Here is a 26,212-nt window from a genome sequence, read left to right as displayed (position 1 = left end):
TAAAGAGCGCAAAAAAGGAAATGTAGTCTTCGAAGAAATAATTCAAGAAAATCCCCCTCTACAATTTGATGTTAGATTGGAGAGAGAACATAGAGTTAAATGAGATTGGAAAAGCTGACAGTGGTTAGATCCTAAAGATTCTGTAAGGCAACTTTCTAAAGGATCTTTCTACTAGTTGCTGCCCAGGAATTCTTACATAATCTTCAAGACCCAAGATAACATCACTTCCTCTGGAAGCCATCCAGGACCCATTTCGCCCAAGTTCTTCCAATATGTTTCTATATAAGCCATTGCATTATAGTAAATTATTATTATTTTTATTGTTGTTTTAAGAGAGTAGGTCTCGTTCGTTGAATGGGCTAGAGTGCAGTGGCACATTCATAGCTCACTGCAACCTCAAACTCCTGAGCTTAATCAAGTCTCTTGCCTCAGCTTCCTTAGTAACTGAGATTACAGGCATGCACCACCATACCTGGCTAATTTTTCTTTCTTATTTTTTGTAGAGATGGGGTCTTGTTATGTTGCCCAGGCTGGTCTCAAACTCCTTACCTCAAGCAATCCTCCTACCTAAGCCTCCCAAAGTGCTGGGATTACAAGTGTAACCTGAGCCACCATGCCTATCCTATAGTAAATTATTAATTAGTGTTGGTTTTATCTGGTAGAAAGGAGGTGTGCTGCTTGAGGGCAGAGGCTGGATGGGGATCATTCATCTTTAAATACACAATGCCTGGCACAAGATGGTAATTTAGTCTTTTATTTTGCTTTGGCTTCCAATCAAGCATTTCCCAGTCCCCAAACTTTAACCCTTCCCCAATAGTAAATAAGGTGAAGATAAATGAAGCATTCTTTACCAGAAAATCATTTAAGTGTGGGAGTAAGAAGGTAGCAGCCATGATGTTCATGTGCCAGGTATTCACACGTCTTAACACCAATGCTCACAGCTGCCCTGCAAGATAAGGAGTATAACCCCAGCTGTACAGTTGGCGAAACACACAGCTAGTAAGTGCCCTGGCTTGAAACCCAGGCATCTCCCCCAAGAGGTCATACTCTGGCGACTCCGCCATGCTTCCGTAATTTTCATTATCATTCTTGCAATTATTTTTCTGATGCCAGATGCTTCCCATCGGTGAATTCATTTCCAGTTTACTAGTGTCTGGCTTCAATGATTACAGCCGCCACCTCATTTCCCACTATGAAAAATACCTCTAATTTTCTAATTCACTTTTGTGTCTTTCGGTTAAGGTACTCCTCACCTTTTGTGTGTTTACATGAGCTTCCTTTCTTACTTCTAATAGGAAAAAATTGTACTCATTTTAAAATAGAGGGGGCCCAACTATATGGAATATAGACTCTGGTTGGTTTGTTTGCTTTTTCCTCAGACGGAATTAAAAAGGGCCTCATGAATTCTAGCAGCTGAGGTGGTGGATTACGGTATTAGGGGGGCAAAAACCCGCCCAGCTCCACCCCCGGCCCGCCCCGGCCCGCCTCCCCGGGTGCCTAGAGTCCTGGCAGGCTCCGGAGCTCCCGGGCGATCGCGGCCGGCGGGGAAGCGGGGATGCCAGGGCTCGGCTGAGCAGCTGCCGCCCGTCCGCTCGGTGGAGGTCGGGTCCAAGGACGCGGGTTTGAAACCGAGGGCGGCGTCGCCGGAGTCCACGCACCGGGCATGGACGCGCCGGGGGACCCTGAGGGCCCGCGCCCACCGGGAGGTGACTGACAGCGACGTGGCCCAGAGCGCCGCGGTGGCCTCGGGCCTGTCTCTTTAGCAGCGATTGAATTGGCTTTAGCTTGGTTTGTTTCCGAGAGCTTGCAAAGGCTGCGGCCTGAATATGAGGTTTCTTTTCTCTCCGTAAGGAGTACAGTTCCAGGGCTGTTCATGGTAAGGTCTCCAGTGACTTTCTTCCCTGTAGGTCTTCTTTAAAGTCCTGTGTGTTTAAGAATGCATTCAAGTAAGTATGCCACTGGGCAAACGTAAAACATCTTTTGAATATCCACTGTTATTCCCCTCTCTTTTTAAGTTTCCTCATTTCCCTTTCTAATCTACTCTTAAAATTTTTTCAAAGATTCTTGACTTCCTCATGTTGCACAGATTTTTTTTTCTGGACTCCAGTGGCAACCTCTGAAAAATAGAGCAAATCAAATTTATTTGGGAATAAATATTAAACGAATTGATGCCTAAGAACAATAATTAGTGTAAAAAAATCTATTGATTTACAGATTTGTGGGACTTGTCTTTCCAGAAGCATACCTTTTTAAGTATTCATTCATCAGTTGAATGATTTAGCTTGTTTTCTCCAGCTTACGCTTCATTTGACTCCAATACTGTCTTAAAATTCTTAATAAACAGCTAACATTACATGCTTAAAACATTATTGAGTTCGTGTGACATATGAAGCTAGTAACTTGAGAAAATAAGGGATATTATACTTCAGAGGGCAGTACTCTTTGAAGATCACCCTGCTGCCTCAAGGAAGAGAGAAATAGGCCTTAAAGTGGAGGCAAAACAGTTCAGATGGCTTGATAATTTCTGCATTGAAATTCTAATAGGGAATAATATGTAAATGAAAGTGGTATATTTTCAAAATTGCAGCAATGTACAAGGATTGGGCTCCATTTGATCAAATGTGCTGTATTCAAAACAGCCCTAAACTCAGCAGATGTTATCTTCAGAGTGCTGCTTCTGTGCACAGAAACGGCACTTGTGTACTTCCATCTATAGTCCAATCACATGCCTAATTGTAGTGTGTTTACATTCAAGGTGATGGCCCTGCAGGAAGTGCAAGAGAGGCGCCCAGGCGACTCTCAAGAGAACAGCTCTATGTACTGATATCAGCAGCTTCTGTGAACTTAGGTTCCATGATGTGCTATTCTATCCTTGGACCCTTTTTCCCCAAGGAGGTAAGACATTTTTATATCCTTGTGAGCTTTAATTTTTAAGAAAGACTTTTGAACTATTTCATTTTACAGTATGTAAAATGTAAAAATCTGCACATAGTACAGATAATGTATAGAACTTCAGCCAACAGAGTACTTCTTGTAGAATGCTTGATACCAGGAAAAAATATCCAGTCAGAAGGAACATCCTCTTGGGAGGGAATTCACCAAAATATAATTGATTTTCTGAGGATTACTTTGCTTATCATAAACGTTGATTAATCTTTATTTGGTTTCCGCACCTGAAAAAAGGGGGTGCACTGAATCACTGAGATTTATTTTTTTTTTTTTATTTTTTTTTTTTTTGTTGAGACAGAGTCTCACTTTGTTGCCCAGGCTAGAGTGAGTGCCGTGGCGTCAGCTTAGCTCACAGCAACCTCAGACTCCTCGGCTTAAGCGATCCTACTGCCTCAGCCTCCCGAGTAGCTGGGACTACAGGCATGCGCCACTATGCCCGGCTAATTTTTTCTATATAGATTTTTAGTTGTCCATATAATGTCTTTCCATTTTTAGTAGAGACGGGGTCTCGCTCAGGCTGGTCTCGAACTCCTGACCTTGAGCAATCTACCCGCCTCGGCCTCCCAGAGTGCTAGGATTACAGGCGTGGGCCACCGCGCCCGGCCTGAATCACTGAGATTTAAATGTTATTGCAAAAGTCTATGTTAAGACAGTAACTCTCTCCGGGAGTTTTTGGTTTATTAATATTTTGGAAGTTGTGATATGCTGAATCCCCTTGATAACTTGAATTTTTTTTTTTTTTTTAACAAATGTAACGCAGGATTAATGTTTTTAATATATAAAGAAATTCTGACTTGAATTTTATATGGACTCTAGTGGCAATGTTTACACAAAGGAGGAAATCTGATTAATAGTGCCGAGTTCCCTATATCATGCATGACCTTTTATATAGTGTTAGGATCTACAGCTAATGGCACAGACTCAAAGAGAATAACCCCTAGTGAGACCAGCTGGATTCTGGCTGTCAATGGGATATGATATGACATGAATGGGACTGGCTTGGGTGAACGTAAATAGCATGTCCATGTGTTTTATTTTGTGCTCTTTGCCAAGTACTCAGCTCACAGTGCACTAGCAGCTTCTCAGTCCTCTAACTGCTTTGATAACATGTAGTCCTTCATTCTGTGTGCTACAAAAGAGGATAAAGTGGCTTCTCTACCAAAGGAACAATACCGCTCTGTACTCGCAGAGTACTCCCTAGTTTTCAGCGCACATTTCCACCCATTTGTCTATTTGGTTTCTGCAACCACCCCAAGAAGTAGGTAGAATAGTGCAAATCTCATCATGTTGCAAATGAAGAAACAGTTTCAGAAGTTGTGACTTCCCCAATTCAGTTCTATTAACTAAAGGTTCAGTGAGTTCCAACTCTAGAATGTTCAGTGAGTGCCTACTGTAGAGTGTGCTAGGCATTGGATGTGTTAGGGCAGAAAAAAAATCAGGGAAATGTCCCTCCCTTGTCTGTCCATTGGGAGTTAAAAAATATATTAAAAAAAAAAAAAAAGGTTTCAGATTGTTTGGATATCCTTTAAGAAAAGGATGTCCAGAATGTTATAAGACTCTAGAAAGAGGAATGGGGCATGAGCAGAGTGGGGGCAGGAGAAGAAGGGGGGTTACTGAAAGGGACTTCATAGGATAAATCTAAGGGGGATCTTGAGCGGTGGTAGTTCCCAAGGTACGGGCATTGTAGGTAGTCACAGGAATAGCAAAGCGAATGGCATGTTCTTGGGAAGTAGCAGACAGCTTGAAGTGGCTTGAGCCTAGGGTGGAGTGAGGTCTAAGAGACAGAGGATCTGAGAGGGAAGGCTCGAGCTAGCACGCAAGGGTACTTGGGTGCATGCCAAGGACTTAGTGATTAAGCAAGACAGAGTAGCCTGGCCAGATTTGGGTTTTGTAAAACAATAATAATAATAATAATGAGAGTCTGTGGAATTAAGATGGAGAAGAACTAGAGTAAGTGTATCTACCAATACAAGGGCATTTCCTGGCTCAGCTGGAACTCAGTGAGTGCAACTAATGTTAGCTTCCTCTAAGTGAATAGGGACAAAGGAAAACCAGGCTGTGGGTGTGTGTTTTTAAGTTTTTGATCGAGTGTTTTGCTTATAGGAGGTGTTGACTAAAGAAAAAAGTCAAGCTTTTGAAGAATTAAAATTAGTTTTATTTAGAAGTCTTAACTGAGGACCATAGACTGAGATTTACTGTCCAAGAGCAGTTCTGCCAGACTACTCCAACACAGTATTTCAGTTCACAGCTTAAATACAGGTGGTGAAGATTCAGTATATGCAAAATCACATCAGAGATTGGGTATAAGAGTACACCTGGGTATAGATTACTAAAGTGCATCCATCTGGTTATAAATTATAGAAGCATAATCACTAACCCTGTCAGACATTATCTTACGTGCAGCAAAAGGCAAGGACTGGGGTCATTTATCTTTTAGGGTGGTCGTCCCCAACCGTTTTGGCACCAGGGACCAGTTTCATGGAAGACAGTTTTTCTGGGGGTGGGAGGAAGCGAAGCTCAGGTGGTGATGTGTGGCCCAGTTCCTAACAGGCCATGGGCCAGTACCAGGCCACGGCCCTGGGGTTGGGGACCCCAGTTTTAGGGAACACAGTGACTCAGGCAAAAGATGTGGGGGGCTGTGTGCTGTTTCCTGTTTTGTCTTCAAAGCATCCCTCCGGAGAGCTGCCCACCGTCACAGGGTCAGGTGCTTTGTGAAATTATGCTGGCAAACAGAAATGAACAAACATGGCTTCTTAAGTTTGCTACTTTGTCTTGCCGAGTGAAGGCTGAGGGAGAGAAGACAAAGGCAGGGAGAGAACATTCTACCTTCAGAAGCGATAGATAAGAAGAGTGGGCTCTGCCTTTTACCTTCTCGCTAAAATCTTATGGCTGACACATGCATTGGTAAAGCCTCCCCCTTGCTCCTGTATGTTCTGTCGTCCTTCCTATTAGCTAGAGCTCACTGGGGAAGGAAAAATAGGGCCCTTCTTCTTAAATTGTGGTGCAGGATTCCTACTTCTAGTCATCATTTTTCTGGTCACCCTCCTCCTTTGTCAGAGGATTACATGTGCACTAGAAATTGCTTTTAATAGCTCTTCTTGCTTCCCTAATGTACAGCAGGATCCACGTTCCAAAGGTGGTGTTTAGTTGCTGCTGTGGCGTGTGGGTCTAGCGCGTCCTGTGTGATCATTCCATTTCCACGGTGAACGTGAGAACGTGCACACGATGGAAACTGTAGTGGCTCGATGACTGTGTAACCTTTGCAAGTCCCTGTCCACTCTATAAATGGGGCCACCTAAAAATACATTCCTTATTTGATAGGTGTTAGATACCACGTAAAACAGCACTTAATAGAGATTCTGGCTCATAGTGAGGGTCTGGTAAATATTAGTTGCTATAACCTTCATATATATCTTGCTAGATTCTAGAATTAAATACTTATCAGATCTATTAAGCAAAGAACATGGATAATGTAATTTGACCAATGAATGTTCTGCCTACATTTTAATTGACTCTTTTAATAATACTTTCCCTTTGAGGAACCTGACCCTGTGTAGTAGAAATGTAGTCTTCGTGTTCCAGTCTACATACAGCATAACCTCTTGGTACGATGCCGTTAAAGGTATCTTAATAATGAGATCTCTCGGTCTCTACACCATTATCTCATGTGGCTGTTAGTACATGGAAGCAGAATGGCCAATTATGAAGCCCATAGAATTATGAGCTTAAAATCCTGCCTCAGTAATTACTGCAGAAGGGGTAGGTCCATTCTCTGCCCTCACCCACCACCAGGTGCTTAGGGACCACTTTCTAAGGGCCTTCCTAGAGTAAGATGGGTGGGGGTGCGGGGTGGGGGCGGGGGGGCTTCCTAAATTTTAGTTTAGAACAATAGAGTTCATCTATCTTGTTTCCTGTGGTATGTTATGAAAAATGTAGGGTTTATTTAAAGAGGCATAGTCTGACATGAAAAGAATGTCCCTGAAAAATACAAGGATTGAATGATGATGATCTCTTGACATGGGAAGGGATGGAGAAAATTTTTATCTAGAAATTGTAGTTAGAGAGAAAAGGTGAAGAAATGTGATTATGGCTGTTGTAGAGAATGGATTTTGAAGGGTGTAAGAGGGTGTGCACGCACACTTTTCAGTATTAAGAGTGAAGTTATTTGTGAAAAAACTGAAACTCTGGTGAGAGAATGGATCTAAATTGGACTCTTAAGATCACAAATATTCACTACTGGTACCATGCCTGGCACATAGAAGGTGCTCAGTAAATGACTTCTGGCAGAGTTGTGTAGCTCAGGCTTTGCACTACATAGTGTGCTAAGTTGTCAGTCCTATCTTAAAGAAATTAAACTCATATTTTACCGCTGTAAATTGCTGTAGTTAGAACCTGATGTAAGGACCTGCCATATTTCCAGGGTTTGAAGAAGTTTTTTAAAACTTCTTTCTTTTTTTTATGTGAATTTAGTGGTACATCACAATAGTAGCATTTGAAGTTCAAAAGAAGTAGATTTAGGATAAACACTATATCATATTTAGGATTTGATACTGTAGCAGATTTAGAGGCTAACTGATAGAATAGGCTAAAAACATTGATCATTATAACTGATGAATCCTAAACTATCCTAGGTGTTTCAGGAGAGTGTAGAGTGTTATGTGAGCATCTTTTGTCTGTGTTGTTGATGTCAGGTAGGAAAACTGTCTTCTCCAAACTGTCAGGTAATTGGTATCGATGCCAGAAATAGAGAACCAGACTGAATGGCCTTGATGCGACCCATATGCCAGCTCACGGGACTTCCTATTCTTAAGTTTTTTGACTGACAAACATTTTTTGTTTGTTTCCTATAATGAAAATGTGACACCAAAAAGGAAGTTGTGTCTAAATCATATGTTTTCTCAGTCCTGTGACTGAAATGGAGCCGAAATTTCCACATCCAAGGTTTTTTGTGTTTGTTTTTACTATCTCATTCTGACTTTTGCCAACTAAAGCTAACAATACTTTATAGTCAAGGTGACTGAATTTCATGTCAGGGACCAGGTTTTACTGTCTTAACTAGTTACCCTTCTTTCCCCATCCTTTTTATTTTAAAATAATAATCTTTGAAATTGCTGTACAGATAAAGGTCACAAAAAGATGGTGCTCTGATCTAATATTCTATTTTTCCATACTGATGATAATTTGTCTTTCAAACTTTGTTCCCATTTTTGTTTCTTTAAAGGCTGAAAAGAAGGGAGCCAGTAATACCATTATCGGTATGATTTTTGGATGTTATGCTTTATTTGAGTTACTGGCATCTTTGGTATTTGGAAACTATGTAAGTATTAAAGTTCAGGTGCATGTTTTAATTTTTAAAAATTGTGTAATGAGTTATTCTAATTTACTAGTCTAGAATTTGCATCAATACAGAAATAACCACTGTTATATTTTTATAAATTGTGTCTCTGTTGACAGTTCCCTCCTTAGGGTCAATTGATTTTTACCTCCTTCTATGTTTGTAAGCAATGTGTATTGGCACTCCATTAAAGAGTTACCATATTAACTGTACAAGTCTTCCCCCAATCCTATATTTTCCAATATAGTAAATTTGTTTATATCAATATAGACTTGTAGAAGTCGTCAATTTACCACTCTTCTTACCACATTTATTATAGGTTGTACATATTGGAGCAAAATTTATGTTTGTAGCAGGAATGTTTGTCTCAGGAGGAGTTACCATTCTCTTTGGGTAAGTCATTTTCTGATATGTTTGGGAGCTCGAACAGATTTCATAATCTATCTTCAGTTTGAAATATTAATGGCTTTTTAAGTCAATGGTGCCATTATTGTCTGTTGAATGCATAGCGTGTGACAAATGGCAGAAGGAATTGGGTGAGTAGAGAACAGAAACGAATGGCATTAATCTTGAGGAAACAGTCCTCCAGGGACCACCATTACACTGGCCACTGAATTTATTCTTTAGGACTGCTGTGACTGTGAGTGACAGAAACCTTTTGGCTTAAGCTAAAAAGTGAATTTCCTTCCTAAAGAAGTGGCTCAAAAACATCAGGATACAGGTGTTGAAACCGTGTCATTAGAAATTTTCCTTGACTTACTGGCTTTGCTTTTCTCTTCTTGTGATTTGTTTTTGGTTGAGCTTTTCCTTGTGGTGGCAAGGTGGCCCCACCAGCTCCAATAGGTAGTGCCACTTTCCCAGTAGGTCCTGTTAGGGCCCCAGGTTGGAGCCCCACCAGCCAGATCTTTGTGAGTGGCCCACCCCTCTAGCCAGCGGGAAATAATGTTCTGATTGGCCAGGCTGGGTCATGTGTTCACTTCAGGGTAGAGCAGCATGGTTTTCTCTGTTGCTGTTCCAGAAAAAGGGGAAACGAGTGCCAGAGGCAAAACAGCTATAGAAGTTCTTAAGCTTAGAGTTCTTAAACCGGCAGCATAGTGGCAAATAATATGGAAGAGCTTCTACAAGTACTTGGGCAACATAAAGGAATGATAATAGCATAGTAAGATTACGATGAAATCAACTCAGGAAAACCATTATATTAAACGAAGTGGATGTTTTAAAAAAATTTTTGCACAGGGAGTCTCCTGTTCTCTGCATTCATTGTTTTTTTTTTTTCCCCTGAAAGTTTGAGTCCCACCATGGGAGAGACCTGAAACTAAGAAGTCCTTCTATATAGGTCTTCTATATTTCCTTCTGAAAATATAACAAAATAACTCTTCAAAAAATTTATATTCCAAATAGATTTATTCTAATAACTATGGGCGAGGTACTACTCTTTTCCATGAGCACAATTAAAAAGGAAAAATAAATAAAAACCAGCTTAACATATGAGAATTGTCTTATTCTCTTGTAGTATTTTGGATCAAGTTCCAGAAGGACCAATATTTATTGCTATGTGTTTTCTAGTGAGAGTAATGGATGCAATAAGCTTTGCTGCAGCAATAACTGCGTCGTCTTCTATCCTTGCAAAGGCTTTTCCGAATAATGTGGCTACAGTATTGGTATGTGTTTTATACATCTTTTTTCTATTTTCCTTTGAGCAAAGGCCAAAATGTTTCTTTGACCTTCCAAGTTAAAGCTGGGATCCATTCCTCTATACTCGCTTTTCTCTACCTTCTCTGTTTTTGTTACCTTTTACTCCAATTTCTACTTCTATCAGCAAGGCTGTCCCTAAATGTAGCATTAGTCTTACTTAAGTGCTCTTCCTGGTCTTCGAATTCCCTGAATGGACAGTTTGACAAATAAATGTGGTCCAAACCAACTATTCTTTCTACCACTTTTTAAAAAACTTCCTAAAGAGTATTTTTCTGTCTCCCGGTAGCCTAGATTGTGGCTGAGTTGCCTGAAGCATTCTTCTACTTTAGAGAGGAGTTATCCCTGTGGCAAATACTCAATTCACATGAGTCTTTCTTCCACTTTCCTCAGATTTGTACAAGGATCTCAGAGTTCATCTTGAAATCCTTAAGCGCTTCTGTGCTGTCTGAGGAGTGCCCTCTCATTTTGACATAAAAACACAGAACTTGGTGGCATCATATTGACATCCATTCTTGTGTATTGCCTAGATGCATGTAGACGTGGTATTAATGATATACCTGATATTAATGGTATCCTGTCTCAGCTCTGTGCAGCTGCCTCTCTGACCCCAAGCAGGCTTTCCCATAGTGCTTTCTCTGAGCTCTGCTTGTCAGACCAAACACCGCCAAACACCACCCTCTTAACATATAATTGTTCTCTAGACTTCAGAGTTTAATCATCTTAGTACAAGAACTCCCTCATTTGCTCATTTAATACCATAGTTTAAAATTTTTTACTATCGATAAACTATTTGCTGTGTAAATAGTTTTTCCCACTTTTTTATTTCAAAATATTGAGGGGTTATAATTGTTTTAGGTTATGTGGATCATTTTTGTAATGCTTGAGTCCTGGCTATAGGTGTGTAGTTTTCCCCACTTTTTCATTAAGCACTTGTGTATACAGCTGGATAGGTTCAATTTAGGTCCTATTGACACCTTGGCATGCAGGGGTGGGCACCATGATAGGCATACTGTTTACCCAGAAATATGTTTCTCAGAAAGGGTTCAGAAGAACAACTAGTCTGTTGACATGGTCTGTAAAGCAAGGGTTTGCGTCTAAACAAGTTTGGAGTGTGCTGTATGCTGTCCTCCAACTTAGAGATGTCCAGTTTACATTAGTGTTTTCAGACTCTGTGAAATCCTGGAGTAAAGATACTTTATTAACTGTTCCACAACTCAACTTGACCATGGAACCACTGTTTTCAAATAAGACTTGTTGACCTTTAAAAGAGCTCATGTTCTGTGGAACATTCTGGGAAGTGCTGTCCAAGAAATTCCTGTGCTGTTGGCAATAGTCCATTGGATTTCCTGATCAGTAAGGGACACCAGTGTTGCTATATGATGTTTCTATATAAATTTGCAGCCAATAGCTAACACACCTAACGTGATAGTCGATCTGGATGGCCTTGTTGTGGCTAAAGATAGAATTCATATGTTCTTTATGAAATGCTGAAAGTTATTAATGGGCTACCTTTGTACACTCTGTGAGGTCTGAGGATGTAAGGTTGCAAGCCACAGATCTCTGTTTAAAGCCCCTAAAACTAGATTGATTTGAAATGGTGCAATTTCTGTAGTAGTAAACTATTTTTTCCACAGCACTGTTTTGTTTAATTAACAAAACAGTTTTATGTGGTAACAAGGGAATATAGAATATAGTAAATATATTCTACATATTACTGCTGTTGCTCAGTGTTCGTATACACACCTGTTGTCCAGGTGCTCAGCCCTCCATCCCCCTCTGGGAAAGCAACAGATATTATAGGTTTCTTCCAGAGAGATTCCATGTATATATGTATATATGCACATATACACACACACAACATGATTTCTCTCCAGATTTTTTTTTATACAAACGGTAGCCTACCACATATACCATTCAGTGCCCTGCTGATTATACTGACGATGAAATCATCTTGGAGATCTTTCTGTACCTACATATAAAGAGCTTTTTACTCTTTACTGGCTGTATATGATTTCACTGTGTGGGTATAACCTAGTTTATTTACATTGTTGATGAATATTTAGATTATTTACATATTTTACTGTTGCAAACTGTGCTGCAGTGCGTAAGCTTGTATATATACCATGTCACATTTTAATGGCTATACCTGTAAGGTAAATTCTTAGAAGTGGAATACTGGGTCAAAGAGTATGTGCATTTGTAATGTTGATAGATTTGCCAAAAGGCCGTGTTCACTCACCAGCAGTGTGTGAGAGTGCCTCTGCCCCCACATCCTTGGAAGCATGGTGTGTTTGATAGGTGATAGGTGCAAATTGGTATCTTGTGGTTCAAATTATTCATTTCTTTTAAAAAGTGAGGGCAAGCTGCCTCTTCCAAGAGCTATTTGCATTTCATTTCATGTGTCAACTGTTTATTTATAAGCATTTGCCCATTTTCCTATTGAGTTATTTTTTTCTTGTTGATTAGTAGTAGCTCTCGAAATATTTGAGTAATTAGTTCTTGTCAGTATTTTTTTTCTATTTTTCATTTGTCTTTTTATGTATCTTTCTATGCATAGTTTTCTCATATTTTCATGTAATCAGATTTATCAATCTTTTATGTCTTTTGAGTTTGATGGCATAATTAAAATACCTTCCCTACATAAGACTCAAAAAAGTAAAACCTCCAATATTTTATTTTTCCAAACTTTTATGACTTTAATATGTATGTTTAGGTCTTTGGTCCATCTTGGGTTTTTGTATGTGTGTATAAATTGTGAAGTAGATAGAATTTTTTTTCAGATAGTATCTTGTTAATTCTTCAAATAAAATATATTAACTCAGTTTTTTTTTTTTCCCCGCACTTTTAGGGAAGTCTTGAGATTTTTTCTGGATTAGGACTAATACTGGGTCCTCCTGTAGGTGGCTTTTTGTATCAATCCTTTGGCTATGAGGTGCCTTTTATTTTTCTGGGATGCATAGTTCTGCTGATGGTACCACTCAACATGTATATTTTGCCCAATTATGGTAAGCCCACACTTATTACTCATTTTAAAAATCTTGAATATATTTCTATGCCTTTGTAAGAGAAAAGTTTACCAGATATTGACTTCTATTTTATATAATCAATAATAGCTTTTCAGAACACTCTAAAATAACTGATTGTCTTTTCAGAAATATTGTAGGCAATTAGGTTATATGAATTTCTATATATCATAAATTTTTTTCCAACCTTTAGAATTAGCAAATATTTAATTTCTGATCGTAAATCATTTCCACGTGCAATGTCCTCCAGAGGTCTTCTTGGAGTTAACTATATGTCAGAACAAGGAGTTATCATGGGCCACATGTGGCCTCAGTCTTCCTAGAAGGCTTTCGTCCCAGCAGCCCTTGCAGCTGTCCATGCAGCAGTGCCCAGGTGCGAAGACACAGGTCCACATTAGGCCGCAATGGGAATCACCTTGGCTTCAAAATGTCATGCTCCACAGGAGTAAACCTGCCCTGTAATAAATGCACGGGAATCACTGCGAGGGTCTCTATGGAGAGATAGGCCAGGTACAAGAGTCAGCACAATCAGGGAGGCACAAAACATCGTGTCCTCATCAGGTGTTTATGGCTTATTCGTAGTTCCTTTCGTCCAGATGAAATGTACTGATCAGAGTTATTCTTATGGTAAACAACATTGCCTAGTAACATAGTGGGCATTGTACGAGCGGCGCAGAGCTGGAGTTAACCGAGAGAGCTGGAGAACGGCGTTAGAGAGGCAGTGCCACATGGAGCCACACGGTGGCGCTTGTCCTCTTTCTGAGTATGACAACGCTGTTGCTTCTGTGGTTGAACATCCTGGCTGTGCTCAGGTTGGTTTGTTAGGTACTTGGCTGATAATTAAGAAATAGACACTAGACCAGATTCTCATGTAGCAGGAGAAAAACTTTTGTTAACTATGTAACACACGAGATAAGGAAAAAAGACTTTGCTAAGACATACTAATTAGTTAATGATAGAACGGGGTATTTAGAACTTAGGTGATTAGGTGCCGGACTGACCCCAGAGTCTGTTACCCCTAAGGACTGGCTTGCACTCCTCATCCCACCCCTCTTCTCTCCTCTTGGTATTTCTTGCAGCCCTTTCTAATCGACACCAGCCTGCTTACTTGGTACTTATTTCTCTTCTTTCCTGTTATTTCTCAATTAAAATTTCCCTGCGTCTTTATTGAACTTAACAAAATCCCAGTTAGCTATATTTTTATGAACAAAAAGATTTGACAAAACTCACTGTTTATCTACTGAAGGTTTTTTTATTTAGATTGAATGGAAAAAAACTGGTATTTTAAAAAACTCTCTAGGATTGATAATATTAAACCTGTAAAAATACATTTAAGTGTTCCCATTTAGAAGTACTTTTAAAAATTGTTATTTTAGGAGAGTTTATAGATAGAAGCTAGAAAATTAAACAAATTTGATTTTTCTGACACTGGCAGAATTTTATATTCTCTAAGTTCTACCTCTCCCTTACCTCCTCCTAGAACCATGGACAATGTGGCTTTAGCTGTGGGTGACTGAGTCCCTCTTCCTCCTCCTTTGCATCTGCTCACCAAGTCCCCTGTTCTGTACTGCTCCAAAGAAATATTTCTAAAATAGAGCCATGGACATATCACTCCTCCTAATAAAATCCTTACATTCAATAAATTTAAGAAATCTATTGTACATCATGGTGACTATAGTTATTAATAATAATAAATTATATCCTTGAAAATTGCTAGAGTAGATTTTAAGTGTTCTCACCACAGAAAATGAATATATAAGGTAATGCACATGTTAATTAGCTTGGTTTAGTTATTCTACAGTATGTACATATATCAAAACATCATGTTATATACCATAAATATATATAATTTTTACTTGTCAATTTGAAAAAAGTCCTTAAATCCATGCAATATGAACTTTATCCTGGAAGCCATTAGAGGCTACTATTAGATTTAAGTAGAGGAGTCACACAGTCTGGAATCTCTTTCTCCCGTTCTAACAGCTACTCATCCTGGAAAACTTAATTTGTATTACCTCTTCTGGGGAGTTTTTTAAAACCTTGATCATTGGAGTAGGTGTTGAGTAAGTAGTGTCACAGGGTTCAGCTTTCTTCCGACTCCCCCTCACAGGGTTCAGCTTTCTTCCGACTCCCCCACACCTGAGGACCACTCCATGTCCCCATTTCTAACAGGAGCTCTCTGTGGTAGGCATTGTCAGCCAGGAAGTCATATCCCTCCAAGCAGAATACAGATGTCCCTTGGTATCCATGGGGACCTTCCACGGACACCAAAATTCACAGGTGTTCGAGTCCCGGATATAAAATGGTGTAGTATTTGCAAATAACCTGTGCATATCCTCCTGTATACTTTAAATCATCTCTAGGTCACTTATAATACCTAATACGGTGTAAACACTATGTAAATAGTTGTTATACTATTAATATATTGTTTAGGGAATAATGACAAGGAAAGAAAACCTGTTTGTGTTCAACACAGATACAATTTTTTAAAAAATACTTTTGATCCATGGTTGGTTGAATCCATGGATGCCAAACCCATGGACATGGAGGGCCACCTGTATATCAGAATTTGGAGGAAGCAAAGAGAGTACCAAGTAGCTTTGAAAAGCTCCCAGGTAATGCAGCTATGCGTCCCTTGAAGCAGATACCACCCCAAGTTTTCATTACTTGGTCTTCTTCCACTGCTTAATTATATTAATTATATGTTCATTTTCATGGATTTTTTTATGTATTCTTATTATGATAACCCCTTTTGCCACCCTGGATTTTAGGGAAGGGGACAATTTATACTATAATAGCTTGTCTTATACTGTAAATACATAATACTTTTTATACATACAATAATGTAACCAGTGAAAATTGGAATCTTTTGTAATTTCTCTTTTAAAGGTGACTAACATCCTTAGTATACAAATTCACACCCAGTTAAGTCTCCCTGCTGGCAATACCTCACTGAGCCACACGGTGGTGCTTGTCCTCCTTGTAAGTCAAACTCTGAACTGTTGTTTCTGTAGTTGCGCATGGGGGCCGTGCTCGGATTTGGTTCACTGTTGAATATTTGGCTGATAATTAAGAAATTTTATTTAGGTTTAACTTTACCTCCTGTATCCTGGAAAAATCTAAGTGTAGCACGTAAAATAGTTGAACCACACTTCGTGATGTCTATTGTACTTGACTCCATATTTGGCCGTTATCCAACAAAGTATTAATATTTATAGAATGATGAACTGTGCTGGGTGCTGTGGGAGACGTGAGGATATATGAAGGCTGATCCTGGCTGTCAAAGAGCTTCCATGCCCAAACCCAGTATCATCTCTGGCCTGGGTCACTATAGCAACCTCCTGACTCGTAACCTGCCTCCATTCTCCACAGGGTCAGAGAGAGAACTTTCTGAACCACACATCTGATTCTCATTCCCTGCTTGAAATCCCTAGTGATTTCTCAGGCTTCTTAGCATATTTTACAAGGTCCTCCTTATTAATACATCCTTCTGCAGTATGATCTCTTCCTGCTATGTTGATGTCCCTTACCCCAATCTCAATCTTCCAACTTTGCTCCTCTTTTTCATTTTCTGAAACACAGAATAGTTTCCCCTCACTTCTGAGTCTTCCAATAATATGCCTGCATTATTCTTTCTCCTTTCTTTGCTTGCAGACTCATTCTTCAGGCACCAGCTTGTATATCGCTGCTTTAGAAAGCCTTTCCTACACCGCCCTCCCTGTGTTCAGGTAGCCCTCTCCTGCGCTCCCATAGGTGCCCTCCTAGCCCCATCCTAGCTCTCTCCCCCCCTTATTGGAATTTCTCTGCAAGGACAGGAGTTGGGTCTGTCTTGTATATCTTTATATGCCAAGCATTTTACATGACTCCTGGCTCAGCAAAGATTTTGTTCAGTATATTAATTGGAAGATACAAAAGCCACCAAACAGTAGTAAACAATACAAAGCAAAATATAATTTTGGTGTTAAAATCATGTAGTATAGACTAGCAGTGCAGTAGGAAACCAGAGAAAGGTAAGATTTAAGGAAGAATCAGGGCCAGAACTCCAGACTTATAGAATGAATAGAATTGGGAAAATTAGCAGGAAAAAAAGAAAGGAGTCATTCAGTATGACTGGAGGCTTGGAAATAACCATACCTGCTATTTGGAGCAGTGAAGAAGTGGGAAGTAAGGTTGGCACTCAACTGACCTTGAACGCTAAATGTAATTTATGTAAGATTCAATAGCCCCTCTTTCAATCCAGTGTTTGCTTTGATAGCAGGAAAACAATTGTGTCTTTTTTTTTTTAGTAATGCAGGTTCCTCCTAAGTGCACACACACTTTGTTTCTTGGTAAAGCTCTGTCGATGCTTTTCCCGTGCCCCAAATCAAACTTGCCGTGGTCTCTGTCCCATCTGACAAAGGCCTTACTTCTAGGTTATAACCTATAACCTAAGACCCTTTTCTCCCCTCACACTCTGATTCCAGTTGACTCTTCATAAATTTGGGAAATTATTTTTGATACACTTGAATGTGGCCTCTAGGTTTGAATAAGTTATATGCAGATGTAGATGATAATTTTAGGCAAACTTAGAGGTACAGTTAGTTTTTGATTACCAGATAAAGATGACCTTACCAGTTCTACTTTTCAAAATAAGTTAAAGGATAAATTGAGAGATTTTAATTGCTATGATTTATTTTTTTCTTTTTTCATCTTTACTCCAAAGAGTCTGATCCAGGTCAACACTCATTTTGGAAACTGATCACTTTACCCAAGGTTGGCCTTTTGGTTTTCGTCATTAACTCACTCAGCTCGTGTTTTGGCTTCCTTGATCCTACTCTGTCTCTCTTTGTTTTGGAAAAGGTAAGTAGCCTGATTATCAAAGAGCTGTGCATTGTAGCAGGTGGACGTAATTGCTTGGTCTTAGGCTCTGCTTTGTGGAAAGATCTTTGAGTGGCTGTGAAAAGGAGGCAGAATGGGAACTGCATGCTGAGGTAGCCTGTGCCTTCCTTCTGTGATGTCCCTATGAACTAGGGATCTGATTTAGTATAAAAGAGAGAAGCCTTTCCCTAAGTGGCCAAAACATTGGTCTCCTTCTTTCCAAGACCCTTCTCATGTCATTGTACGTCTGGCTTGGACATCATTCGTGCTGCTTAACAAGGACACTTTTCCTCTATTTGTTTGCATTTTAGTAGGCATTGGTATACTCAGTAGCTCCTTTACTGTGAGATGTTCTTCTCTAACAGATCCACGCTGGGTCCACTCACTCACCTTTTAGGCTATTTCATATACTCAGATGAACTGTGGATTATATTAATCTGGGATGGGAGAAAGGAACCAAGAGTCTCTAGTGCTGAAAAATAAATGTTGAATTCTGGAAGTTTGATGTCATAGAAATTTGTTATTAAGTATTTTTGAAAAAACATTGTTAATGATGCAACAAAGTTCATGACCAAGTCTGGTAGTTAATTATACTGGAGAATTAATGTGTGTCTGCAAGAGGCAAAAATAGTGACTAACTTCAGCCTGCCCCAATTTTATTTGAGCCACTAGATTTAAAATAGCACACTTGCCAGAAACTTACGTTTCATTAAAGTTTCTAATATGGTCATGCCAAATGCTTTGACCTTTCATAGAACATAAGGATTAAAATTAATTTTTCTTATAATTTCACACCACCCCTCAAAGTCACTAAAAACAGTTTCGGGTATTTCACAGGTAAACCTGGTGAATTAGTGCCTGGCCCAAGATTTAGAGAATAAAATAATACTGTGTTTCACCAATGAGCATTTCTTAGGGAACTCATAAGAAAAATCTTTTGTGATTATGGTGACACAGTCCATTTATATCATCAATAATATGTCTCTTTGAGCCATTTTTCTGTGCTCTTAAAAATTTGTGTCTAAACAATGAAAAAAAAATTGTAACTAATCGCTAGGAAACCCAAGTTGTTCATGTGTATCTTATAAGAAATCTTTTTTTTTTTCTCAAGAAAAAGTAGTTTATTCATAAGAGTAGAGGAAGATAGGAGGTTTCTCCAAAGATAACTATAGCTGGCCCATTTGTGGCACGGTAGGTGGCATCAGCCCTGCTCCCGCCTGGGTGATGGATCATTTTACAACCCCAAGGCTACTGGTGGTGACACACTACTAATGACAGTTGTCAGGTTGGAGTGCTGCTGTGCCATCCCATTAGCCAATTCCAACCTAAGAAATGGTTAGAAATTTATTTTACTGGTTTTTTATCAATTTTTTTTTATCCTATTGCCCCTCTTTGGAGTTCTTTGTATTTAATTGGCAGTTTGCTATATAGTCATTGGTTGTCCAGTCTTTTAGGGTAGGAAGGTTCTACCTTTTATCCCTCCAGGTGTAAACTGAGAAGAGGACATTTCTGACTTTTGTATCTTGCTACTACCTTTAAAGGACTAATTTCTTAGCAAGATTTATATTTGTCATAAAAACTGTTAAAACATATATTGACTCATAAATAAATCCCATGGGCTTAAATGAGAAAATGAGTTAAGAAAATTAATTAAGGAAACTGAAAACAACTTAGATAACCAAAAAAGAAAGACATTTATGTCATGTTGGTAATACTAACAGTATCAGAGTTATGTGATAATTTACTATCACATAGTAGCCTTTTAAAACATTTCATGTCATCTAATTTTTAAATTAGGTATTAATATCCCTGTGAGATGGTTAGAGGAGCTATTATCGCTAGTGTTTTTTACACCAGTATACCTCACACTGCAGCCTGTGGACTATCAGAATCACCTGGGAGCCTGTTTGAAATGCAGATTCTGAGGCCCCATCCCAGACTTTCTAGATTATAAATCTTAGGGCTGGGATCCAGGAACCTCTTTTAACAAGCTCTCCAGGTAATTTTCATGCACATTAAAGTTTGCAAAACACCAATTTACATATAAACATGCTATGATTCAGAGAAGCAGAATTCTGTTAGTGTCAAAAGCTAAAAGCAAAATCTGAATCTTCTGACCTCAGGTAAGGTTTTTTCTCCTCTCACAGAGAAGAAGTAACCCATTTACAAAAATAAGACAAAAGTTAGGAAGAATGCTAGTGTTATTAGACTCATGGTAATAACAAGAGCTGAAGAAATGGTAGGAGGAAAAGATGGATGTTTATTTAAAATGACTTAATCATGTAATTTTAATACAGGATTTCTTTTGCAGTTTAATTTACCAGCTGGATATGTGGGACTGGTATTCCTGGGTTTGGCACTGTCCTATGCCATTTCTTCACCACTATTTGGCCTGCTAAGTGATAAAATGCCAGTACGTACACTTAACTTATATTTTAGTTGCTTTTGTATGTTTAGACCAGTGGTTTTCCAGCTGTTCTTCTGGAACTCTAGGGGTCCATTGGTTAGAATTGACACATTCAATAGGACTGATGGAGAGGTTCCAGTGTCTCCCAACATCAGCCATCACCCTGAGCAGATTCACTCTTAATTACTTCATCTGGGAAAAGAGGAGTCTTATGCTAAACCATTGAAAACTATATTCCAAATAGGACAATTTAGAAACAGTGACCACAGGGAACACACCAAGTAATTACAATACTTAGAAAAATCACATTATTAAAAAATGGCCCCTCTATAGTTTGAATGCTTATGTCTCCCCACAATTCATAAGTTAAATCCTAGCACCCAATGTGATGGTATTTGGAGGTGGCTTTGGGAGATAATTAGCTCATGAAGGCAGAGCCCTCATAAATGGGATTAGTGCCTTTATAAAAGAGGCCCCAAGTTGGGTGTGGTGGCTTTCACCTATAATCCCAGCTACTCCCTTGATGCAAAAAAATGGATTAATCCTAATAATTAGAGTGGAGTCCCAGAGGTTACTATGGGACTTGATTAAGTTGAGAGATTCTACTTTAGGAGAAGATAGTTTGGGTTTTCTGTGGGAGTGAAAGGATTGGCAATGTAAATATGCATTGGTCATGCCATAGCCATCCCGACAGAAATTCCCTTCTGTTCTCTTTTAACCGGGTTTCAACCATTCAGTCCAGATGACTAATATGCAGAACTGGTACTGTGAGCTAAATCTTAAACTTCTGTGGCTTTAGTGCTTATTTTTGGCATTTCCCCTTTTCATTAGATTTGCATATATATTTATCAAGACCTAAATTACATGGGAATTACTAAGTAACCCAGGTGACAAAAAGCAGTATCTTAAACAGTGTTTGGAGCTTGGCTTTAAGATGTAGTCTTATATAGCTGAGCAAATATGGTACCCCTGTAATTTTTGGCCTGATTCAAGTAGTTTATAAGGGATAAATTTATTGGGTACAGTCTTAGTCTGTTTGGGATGCTATAACAAAATACCATAAACTTGGGGGCTTATAAACAATAGAAAATTATTCCTCACAGTTTTGGAGCCTGAGAAGTCTCAGATTAAGACTCTGGCAGATTCTGTGTCTGGTGATGGCTCATCATCTGGTTCATAGACGGCCGTCTTTTCACTGTAACCTCACATGGCAGAAGGGGCAAGGGAGCTCTCTGGGGCCTTATTCATTCATTCATTCATTCATACTTTTGAGCCTGGGACTTGCTATATTGCCCAGGATGGTCTTGAACTCCTGGGCTCAAGTGATCCTCCCGCCTCAACCTCCTGAGTAGCTGGGATTATAGGCGAAAGCCACCACACCCAACTTGGGGCCTCTTTTATAAGGGCACTAATCCCATTTATGAGGGCTCCACCTTCATATCCTAATCACCCCCCCCCAAGCCACTTCCAAATACCGTCACATTGGATGTTAGGATTTAACATGAATTTGGGGGGACATAGGCATTCAATCTGTAGAGGGGCCATTTTTTAATAGTGTCATTTTTCTAGGTATTATAACTACTTGGTGGGTTCCTTATGCTCACTGTTTCTAAATTGTTATGTTTGGAATAGTTCATTCAGTGCAAAATCTGCAATACAATCCTTTTCTGAGGAATCTTTGTCCTTTACTTCCTATCTTGTGGAATATCGTCCTTGCTTTGGAGTTTATCATCCACTTATTTTCTCTTAAATGTAAAATTTTGTTTTCTTCATTGTATTTGTTTTTTTTTTAATATCATAACTTGTGTTCTTTAATAATTTTTCATATTGTTTAATCATGGAAGTCTTTACATCTAAAAGTTTCTTTGGACTCTCTTTCTCTTTACCAGCATGTAAGGAAGTGGCTCCTGGTTTTTGGAAACTTAATCACAGCAGGGTGCTATGTGCTCTTAGGACCTGTCCCAATTTTGCACATTCAAAGGTAATTTTTTTCTTCTTCGGTATTTTTGGTTGAATAGCATTAGGAATTATTTCAAAAATTTTGTTGTAGCGCTGGTTTGGCTTAGTATTTTGAGCCTTCATATTAAATATTTAAATAATTATTTTAATTTAGGACTCTATTGAATTGCTTGTTAGACTGGTGGTATTTTACCTTCCTAGAAGTTAGCAGTGATACAAACAGACAGGAATGCATAAAGTCTGCATCAAATGACAAAAATGCTTATTCTCCCTCTGTTTCATTGCATACTTGTTTGTACTTTATTTTGAAAATAGCATTTGTTGCTACCCACCTTCAGTTGATAGTTCTTAGAATATATTTTTGTTGTCTCTACTCTTCCTCCTTCCTTGAGGCAGGGATTAAATGCTTTTTTGCTTCTGTGTCATTGTTAGCACGTAGTAGCTGTTCATTAAAGCTTTTCTAGCATATTTACGAAAATAAAGTGAGCTTCTTAGACCATTTCTAGCACTTCTGGTTTAAAACACGATATCATGGAAAGAGAGGGATTTCAGAATCCTTCAGACTCAGGTTTGCATTTTGGCTTTGCCACTTACTAGTAGTGTGAACTTGGGCAAATGGCTTGCCTTCCAAGAGCCTCGGTTTTCTCATCTATAAAAAGGAGCCGATAATAGTACTCACACTCCAAGAATTAAATGGGATAATGCACATTATGTAACCAGCATCGTGCTCCAACGTGGAATAAATGTTAGTTTCCTGTCTCTTTCTTTACCACTTCCCTTCTATGCCATTTTTTAGTTGATTAAATTTCAAAGCCAAGTGATCAAATGAACAGTATTATTATTGACATTTGAACTAATTTTGAAAGATTTTGTATGGTGAGAAGGCAGGTTGGCTTCAGACATATGATATATGTGACCCTAGAGATTGAGATATTAGGGGAGATTTTTTTTTGCCCCCAAAATGTAAGAAGCTACTGGGAGCTCTAACTGAATGAGATGGGGTCGAATGGGAAGGAGAATGAGACTCAGCACAGAATCCGTGTAACTAACTTCTCTGGGATCCTGCTCTCTTAGCATTAAGCTTTGTGTCTTTTAAAATGCTAATGTTTTTGTTTTTGTTTTCTCCAAAACCCTTTTATAGTCAACTCTGGCTGCTGGTGCTGATATTAGTTGTACATGGCATCTCTGCTGGAATGAGTATAATTCCAACTTTCCCGGAAATTCTCAGTTGTGCATAGTAAGTTACTTCCATTGCGTAAAGAGCTGTATTTTAAATAGCAGTGAGCATCATAGGCTTACTAGAATTTCTCAATATTTTTGAATGTTGGATATTTTTTCCACAATATTAAATCTTCATGATTTCATAGCATATAATATTGTGATATAGTCTAAATAATAATATCATAATATAAAGGGTACTATATAGTAATATTAATACAGTAATAGCTAAAATGGGTTGTGGATAGATGGTTGGCTTGGTTTATGTCTCAATATATATATAATTCTGAAAAGCTAAAGCAAAATGGGAAGGGCTGGGCATTGTTCCTTTTTCATGGAGGAGGTCCATACAAGAGTATTGAGTGACCAGGCATCTGTCACTTGGCCATTATTCTTTAGTTTAATAGGCATGATCACAAAGAACACTATGTTTCTATGGCTGTGCTGGGTCAGTTCAACACTTCTTTTAGGAGTAAGGAGCTGGCTCTGTGTTTGCTAAAAGTTGCCATTATTCTCTTCATATCTTCATCTCATTTTAAGAATTTGTTAGTTAATTGTATACTTTTATAAGCATTTAATGCTAATCGTTCATGATTCTTTATATCATATCTTACATATGTAATAAAATTATTTTTAGAAAACCATGGAGTAAATCTAACTATGAAAATTCCTTCAAATTAGATTCATTATTTATCTTAGAAGCAGAGTGTTCTTGCTATGGGTTTTGTCCAGATTATCCCTAGTTTATCTTAATTTATCTATAATAAATTTTTTCTTTCATGCAGGTTTTCCTTTTAATAATGGATACACTCATGTCTCTCTTTGCAGTGAAAATGGATTTGAAGAGGGATTAAGTACGTTGGGACTCGTATCAGGTCTCTTTAGTGCAATGTGGTCAGTTGGGTGAGTAGTCATTGAATTGTATTCACATGTGCAAGATGGAAAATACTATCCCCATTTTACAGGTAAAGAAATTGAGATGCTGAGAGGTCGGATGAATTTCTCAAAGACAAGTAGTTCATCTAGGGCAGAGCCAGAGTTCTAATCCATACCCTCTGACTCCACAATCTCTGGCTATACCAGCAGTTTTAACACCTAATCAAATGGTTTCATACACTTTATCTTATATACGTGATATTTATAAATTCCTTTAATAGAAACATGTTTCAGATTTTTTAAATTTATTCAATTATTTATCATTTGTTTATTTTTACCATCTATCAGAAGGGTAACTGTATGCTAGCAATGTAGTATATAGTTAATATATGTATTGAATTGAGATATATTAGATGTAAATGCTGAGAACAGAATAATTTAAAGAATTTTTTAAATGTGTCAGCTTTTTTATTTTTATGTAAGCTGCCAACTTTTCAGAAGTAGTTATAATTTCACAATTGCTTAAAAATTTAAACAGCATCATTATGAGGTAGAATTGTTTTCTTATACCCAATGCTATGCCCAGGAATTGGCTTTTTTCTTTAGTACTATGGTTCCAATTTAAGAAAGTCCTATGATTGAGGGATCATGCAACTTTTATGAAGTATACTTAATTTGCACTATTGTATACTCTTTCTTCTTTCTATTGTTAGTGCTTTTATAGGACCAACACTGGGTGGGTTTCTGTATGAGAAAATTGGTTTTGAGTGGGCAGCGGCTATACAAGGTCTGTGGGCTCTGATAAGTGTGAGTAATCAGTCTTTTATTTTCATTTCCCTTATATTTGTGGAGAAACTTGACTTGCAGAATTTACATTAACCAGTACCTTTAATTGTGTTAAAGGGATTAGCCATGGGCTTATTTTATGTACTGGAGCACTCAAGGAGAAGAAGAAGGTATGGTCAACTTTTGGACTTTTTTCTCCCTTTAAAAGTCACCTGTGTGAGTAGAAAAGAAGTAACATTTTTACATCCATTCTTCCAGTCACTGGATTTCTGGGCACTGTGAGGCTCATCACTTGATAGATGCTTTTAAGGGGATGGTTGGATAGAGATGCAGATGCTGGGTTTTTTTTTTTTTTTAAGATGAGAAATATTGAAATTCTTTTCTTCTTTCCCTGAATGTAGATCTAAACCTCAAGACATCCTCAGCACAGAGGAGGAAAAAACTGCTCTCTTGCCTAATGAACTGTAGCTTTACAAAGCCTGGATTGATACGAGGTTGGGAGGTGGATGCTCCTGGCCTTGAACATCACTGTTGGAAGGGTTTTCTTAATTTTACGCACAAACCTCCGTGGGTACCACATCAGCATCTTGGGAGTATGAATGTGTTTTTGGACAATCCTGCGTTGGGCTGCATTTACTGTTGTCCTGAAAAGCTGGCCTGCTGAAGCAGCTATACTTGAAACATTAAGTGTGAGAATTGTAGTTGAAAACCAGTAAAAATCTGTGTTTTTAAGTAACCAAACTTGTCCTGGAAGATGTTGTTATTGACTCTCTTTAGGTCTCTTGTTTCCTCTGTTTACTTTTTATTCCAAGTACACTAATTCTGTGAATGTACCTTTTTTATTAACAGGGAAAAAGATGAATTGATTTGATATGCTCTAAATATATAAAAATAACTCAAAATATATAATTACTATGAAATCAGTTTTTGAAAGATATACTTTGTGTCATGAGATTTTTGTTCTTGTCCAAAAGGCAAAATTCCTGCCTTGTATGCAAAAACTCTATAGCATCCTTGGTCTTAAGCTTTTGTAAAAATTTTGTTTGTGTGCAAAGTACAGGAATGACAATATTTACAATTTCTATTTTTGTAACCTACTTTCAATTA

General features: G+C 38.4%; 1 protein-coding gene across 1 annotated transcript; it reads left to right on the top strand.

Annotated features, from left to right (window-relative positions):
• The first annotated feature begins 1,549 nt into the window (after positions 1 to 1,549).
• SLC18B1 (solute carrier family 18 member B1) lies at positions 1,550 to 25,952 on the top strand. Its single transcript, XM_069488222.1, has 14 exons — positions 1,550 to 1,706; positions 2,756 to 2,895; positions 8,171 to 8,266; positions 8,604 to 8,677; positions 9,798 to 9,945; positions 12,828 to 12,984; positions 17,705 to 17,841; positions 20,171 to 20,272; positions 22,156 to 22,247; positions 23,367 to 23,462; positions 24,272 to 24,346; positions 25,033 to 25,126; positions 25,223 to 25,275; positions 25,507 to 25,952. Exons 1-14 carry the CDS (start codon positions 1,664 to 1,666, stop codon positions 25,571 to 25,573), a joined length of 1,374 nt encoding a protein of 457 aa, XP_069344323.1. The 5' UTR covers positions 1,550 to 1,663; the 3' UTR covers positions 25,574 to 25,952.
• Positions 25,953 to 26,212: the final 260 nt, after the last annotated feature.

Source organism: Eulemur rufifrons, chromosome 15 (assembly GCF_041146395.1).
Source record: "Eulemur rufifrons isolate Redbay chromosome 15, OSU_ERuf_1, whole genome shotgun sequence".
Lineage (NCBI taxonomy): Eukaryota > Metazoa > Chordata > Mammalia > Primates > Lemuridae > Eulemur > Eulemur rufifrons.
The sequence above is the reverse complement of the archived record's forward strand: the minus strand, read 5'-3'. Positions and strand labels throughout refer to the sequence as shown.